This window comes from Fopius arisanus, unplaced genomic scaffold (assembly GCF_000806365.1).
Source record: "Fopius arisanus strain USDA-PBARC FA_bdor unplaced genomic scaffold, ASM80636v1 scaffold00045, whole genome shotgun sequence".
Taxonomy (NCBI): domain Eukaryota; kingdom Metazoa; phylum Arthropoda; class Insecta; order Hymenoptera; family Braconidae; genus Fopius; species Fopius arisanus.
Window position 1 is genome coordinate 769,920 of NW_011887784.1, and position 4,866 is coordinate 774,785.

At 39.7% G+C, this 4,866-nt stretch overlaps 2 protein-coding genes across 2 annotated transcripts; one reads left to right on the forward strand and one right to left on the reverse strand.

Moving 5' to 3' along the window:
* Positions 1-402: 402 nt before the first annotated feature.
* On the forward strand, positions 403-1,986 carry Hus1-like (Hus1-like checkpoint clamp component). The gene is made up of 3 exons (XM_011305954.1): positions 403-581; positions 840-1,243; positions 1,532-1,986. Exons 1-3 carry the CDS (start codon positions 530-532, stop codon positions 1,892-1,894), a joined length of 819 nt encoding a protein of 272 aa, XP_011304256.1. The 5' UTR covers positions 403-529; the 3' UTR covers positions 1,895-1,986.
* Positions 1,987-2,144: 158 nt separating this feature from the next.
* On the reverse strand, positions 2,145-4,135 carry Nup62 (Nucleoporin 62kD). The gene is made up of 3 exons (XM_011305955.1): positions 3,759-4,135; positions 3,433-3,669; positions 2,145-3,343 (listed from the first exon to the last, which is right to left on the reverse strand). Exons 1-3 carry the CDS (start codon positions 3,814-3,816, stop codon positions 2,214-2,216), a joined length of 1,425 nt encoding a protein of 474 aa, XP_011304257.1. The 5' UTR covers positions 3,817-4,135; the 3' UTR covers positions 2,145-2,213.
* Between the last annotated feature and the right edge of the window lie 731 nt (positions 4,136-4,866).

Here is a 4,866-nt window from a genome sequence, read left to right on the forward strand (position 1 = left end):
GGAAATGACAGGAGTTCCGAATCTCAAGGATGAAAACAAAGAATTTCTAAGAGATTACTAATTCCGCATTAAGGCGACATCTCGCGACAATTAAAATCATGAAAGATCGATTCGTATGCAATTTTTTTAACATTTCGCTATTTTTTCATACACGTGTGAAAATAATTGTTTAACAACCATGAGTAGTAATAAACAAATTCATAATTCTGATGGATCGAATCAATTTTGAAATCTGTATAAATGCAATTGAGTAATCACTTAATTTAGGATTTGGCGCTTAACGAGTGAATCCACATTTATAATTTGTAAACAATATAATTCACTTTCACCCCTCGATAATTAATTGCAAGTGCCCATGAACATAAACAAATGACAAACGGCTCCCCCTCCAGTCGGCAAGTGCTCTCTCGTCCGGCCGTGTAAATTTCCCGCCAAAATGAGGAAAGACGGTTTTTGGAGTTGCTGATAAACTATTTATTCTCAAGGAAAATTATTCATGCTTCAATTATTGAAGTTGTAAGAAGTCAACATGAAGTTCAGGTGCAAAATGACTGACAGCCTTGCTATGAGGGATTTCACGAGTGAGTTGGATTTATAACCTTCGAAATAATTGAAAAAAAAATTGGAGCAATAGTTTTTTTTTAGCTTTTTATAATTCAGAGCAATTCTGAATAATCACCCGAATTCAAATTTCCATTGTCAATAATCAATTATATTTTCTTCCACTAATTAAAGTTATTTCACACTCTGGATGAATATTTTTTTGATATTGCTTTTAAAAATCATGAAAAGTCGTCAATTTTTACGGTCACCTGTTGATAGTAATTTATTTATTTCAGATATTATCGGTGCAATAGCGAAAATGTCAAAATTCTGCGTTCTTCAACTCACCCCGACCGACGTCTGTTTCACAGTTTTCGATGAGAGACAACCAGTCGTGTGGGCAGAACTATCTAGAGATCATTTTTTCAGTGAGTACCTGGTGGAAGGCATATCCTCAGAGAATAAGATTTACCTGGAGTTCGATGCTGTCATGCTGTCGAAATCGATGACCTCCCTGAAGCAAACTGCCACGAGTGTGAAGATCAAGTTGACAAATAAGCAACAGCCGTGTTTAACGCTGGAGATTGAGTTACCCTCAGCAAGTTCTGATTCCTGGCAGTGTGTCCATGATGTCCCCATCAAGATGGTGGCAAGAAAAGAATGGCCTAGTTATAATCCACCAGATATACCCACTTTTCACGTAATGTTACATTTATTATTTCGATATTTTTCCTATCCTCATGGTGGCGAGTCATTGTAAAACAATTTAATATAATTTCTATTCTTCATCTTCTCTTTAAAATCTCGTGCCTTTGGCTTCGGTAAATGTTAAGAATTTGTGCCAAAATATCATGGACTACAAAAAAAATTAACATTTTGTTAAAAACAAATGAGATAGTTAAAAAAAAATTATAAATGAAATTTATCCTCCAGATCGATTATCTCGATTATCGATTCTATAACTTTAGGAGAATATTGATTGTTTCAGATATCATTAGCTCTCCCTCAATTGAAGCACCTGAAGAACGTAGCAGAGAAGATGAAGAACTTGAGCCCTATGCTGTCGTTGTACGCCAGTAATGATGGGATGTTGATTCTAAAAATCGAGACAGAGTCTGCATGTGTTTCCACCCACTTCCCTGGTCTCTACGTTTACAATGAGATTGAGATAGAGGAGGAAAGGATCTCAGTGACCGTTGATGTGAAAAAATTCATAATGTTCCTCGCGTGGGAATCTGTTCATCCAGAAACCGTGAAGTGCAGTATTCGTCAAGATACACTGGTGTATCTACACTTGAATCTCAATGATAATTTCAAGATTCACTATTTTTTACCCGCTACTGTATTATAAACTGTGCATCCTCACAGATAGATATTTAAGACTTATTTATAATTTTGTAAAGAAAAATTTTCAATATGGAATTGTCTCAATGTAAAAGGATATATGAATTGATTCGATTCATTTAGAAATTCAGTTTTGAATAAATGACTTGAAAAGTTTCAGACGTTTCATACAAATTATTTTTCGATATTGTCGCAACGAAATTGCGCATATTTTTTTTAATCTACAAATTTATTTAATAGGGTTAATGAAACAATGATTTCTTGAAAAGTTTATTACGATTAATTCCTGAAAATCCCACCTAAATCGGAGTATCAACAATAACAACTTAATTGTAAGCAAGATTGAAGCTCCTCTCGTTCTCCTTTCTGAAGTTCTGATGCATCTGATCAATCTGCTGTATCTTCTGTCCCAGTATTTCCGTTCTCTGATCCAACCACTGGAGACTATTCATATGAGCGTTAAGAATTTTTCCAATCTGTACAATTGGGTCACTAGAATCCTGTGCCCGATTGGCCTCATTCAGATGCTCGATGATCTCCTTCAAATCCTCAGACATCTGCTTCAACTGTGTATCTAGATTCTCCGCGAGATTGTAAGTGTACTCTCTCTCTGGATCTGACACCGATATGGATGCCATTTCCTTCTCGAGAGGAACAAGACAATCCTGGAGTTCTTTCTGTTGACCAACGACGTAATCCAACTCCTGCTCCAACTGCAGCTGCTCTGTTTTCACTCTTTCTATTTCTTCGTTCAGAGTTACGATCTTTTCACCATTGGCAATGAGGAGTTTGTCCCAAGAGTTGACTTGAGTTGCCTGATTGACGAATGATTTTTCCTGCTCCTCGAGCTCGAGGGTCCATTTGTTAATTGCTTCCTCAAGCTGGCAGAAATTCATTCCACCAGTTGCTGCAGCACCTGTTGACGACGTTACCGTTGTAATGCTCCCCAAGGATACTTGCTGTGTGCTCGTGCTTGTCACTGCAGCAGTGCTTGTAGGTGCAGTGGTCTTTCCCAAGGAGAAACTTGTAGCCAACGTGGGAGCAGTGCTACTTAGGCTAAACCCAGTGCTAGCAGTCGATGTAATCCCTGGAAGGCTGAATCCAAGTGAAGAAGTCGTGGCAGGAGCTACAGTGCCAAGAGAGAAAGGTGTCGAAGCAGCTGGAGCACTTGTGGTAGTTGTGAGAGCGAATGCAGGAGCTGCACTAGATGCTGGAGTTACTCGGGTGAGCCCAGGGGTTGCTGGAGTTGCTGGAGTCGCTGCAGGAGTCGAGGCTGCAAGGCCAAAGGTAAGTCCACCTGTTGCTGGTGTACTTCCACCTAGAGTGAACCCTGTGGTTGCTGGAGTTGATGTCGCAGGTGTTCCAAATGTCAGGGGCTGAGCAGTGCCTGCTATGCTTGCTGCAGGAGTCCCCAGGGTAAACTTCGTGGTGGCTGGAGTTGGCGTACTTTTAGGAACTGGAGAATACAAATTGGAAAACTCGATAGACTCGGGCTGAAGTAAAAACATTCGAGAGAAAAATGGTTTTTCAGATATTTTGACTCACCAAAGGACAGTCCAGTGTTTGGAGTTGATGTGCCACCGAAATTGAAACCGGACGCTGGAGCAGCTGGTGTACCAGTGAAAGCTGCTGGAGTTGCTCCAAAAGCTGGGGCTGGAGTATTAGTTAAACCAGTGGGGAAAATTCCCCCAGGTTTTGCTTGAGGTTGTGCTCCTGGTAGGGAGAAGGTCGTTGGAAGAGTTTTATTGGCATCTCCACCTCCAGTCATACCTGCCGTGAAACCTGAAGGTCAAATCAAATAGACGAATTCCATTCATTATTAACTTGTCTAAATTCTTTCCAAAAATTACAGACACTAAACTGGTGTTTACCTGTGGTTGCTGCTCCTGGAGTAGCTGATTGAGTGGTTGCAGGATTGAAGAAATTCATTTTTCGGCTTTACCGGTTTCTTAACCTCAAAAAAACATCACTCTAAACATCACTTAATAAAAATTTACTCGCTACAATTTTTGGCGAGTGAGTCGTCCGCAGTACTCGAATATAATCGGTCAATAGTGCTCAGGGAATTGACTAACGTAATCGATGAATCGGCGATATTTCGTTTTGGATTATACGTCGCGCTTTTTTCAACGTTTATATATATTTTTTGAGATCCCTGTCGTTTTGTTGAAATTTCTCGAAAACTTGCCTTAGTTCCGTAGCCGCCGCTGAGGAATTTTCCGGTTGAAACGCTGCCATTGGCGTTAGCAATATCCCCCAAAGAGAATTGACTAAAGTAGAGGCTCAGTTCTGGGGGTTTGAGTGACCCCAGCGGCATCGTAGTACTGCACCCCTAGAGAGGGCGGGCGCCACACGCTATGTTGGGGTGTCCATCAAGTCCACGGGGTGATTTTATTTTTTGCGGGATGAATGCTGTTCGTTTTTTATTTGTTTAACTGAAATTTAGCCGACTGTAGAACGAGCGGAAGGGGGAAGCCACATCTTGTGGAATTTCAATGAAAAAAATTATTCAATGCATTGAAGATATACCACTAATGAAATTATATTTCCAGAATGAGCGCGTTGCCTTAATGGTAACGTGCTTGCCTTCCACGCCGACGGCCCGGGTTCGATCCCGCCGTCAATCATTTTTTTTATTTTTAATAATTTCGATTTTATCTTTTTTTAATTGGTTAATCAATCTAAATATCGTTTAAACACTGAATTTTTGAAAAGCGGAAAGATATCCTGTGAAAACGACAAATTAACAAATTTTTAAAACGATTCTTTTGCAAAATATATACACCTAATGAAATTATATTATTGCAATGGTGCGTTATCCTAGCGGTAACGTGCTTGCCTATCACGCCGACGGCCCGGGTTCGATCCCGCCGTCAATCATTTTTTTTTTAAATAATTGCAATTTTTTCTTTTGTAACTGGCTAATAAATCGAATTAATGGTTAAAAACTGAATAGCTCCTCGATTGTCATGTTCCCCT

Excerpts from the sequence above, each read along its gene's own strand:
- Hus1-like (XM_011305954.1), top strand. The coding sequence starts at position 530 with ATGAAGTTCAGGTGCAAAATGACTGACAGCCTTGCTATGAGGGATTTC. Across the intron at positions 582-839 it reads TGCTATGAGGGATTTCACGA|ATATTATCGGTGCAATAGCG; the intron begins GTGAGTTGGATT and ends TATTTATTTCAG. Across the intron at positions 1,244-1,531 it reads CAGATATACCCACTTTTCAC|ATATCATTAGCTCTCCCTCA; the intron begins GTAATGTTACAT and ends TGATTGTTTCAG.
- Nup62 (XM_011305955.1), bottom strand. The coding sequence starts at position 3,816 with ATGAATTTCTTCAATCCTGCAACCACTCAATCAGCTACTCCAGGAGCA. Across the intron at positions 3,670-3,758 it reads TCCAGGAGCAGCAACCACAG|GTTTCACGGCAGGTATGACT; the intron begins GTAAACACCAGT and ends TTTGACCTTCAG. Across the intron at positions 3,344-3,432 it reads AAACACTGGACTGTCCTTTG|TTCCTAAAAGTACGCCAACT; the intron begins GTGAGTCAAAAT and ends TGTATTCTCCAG.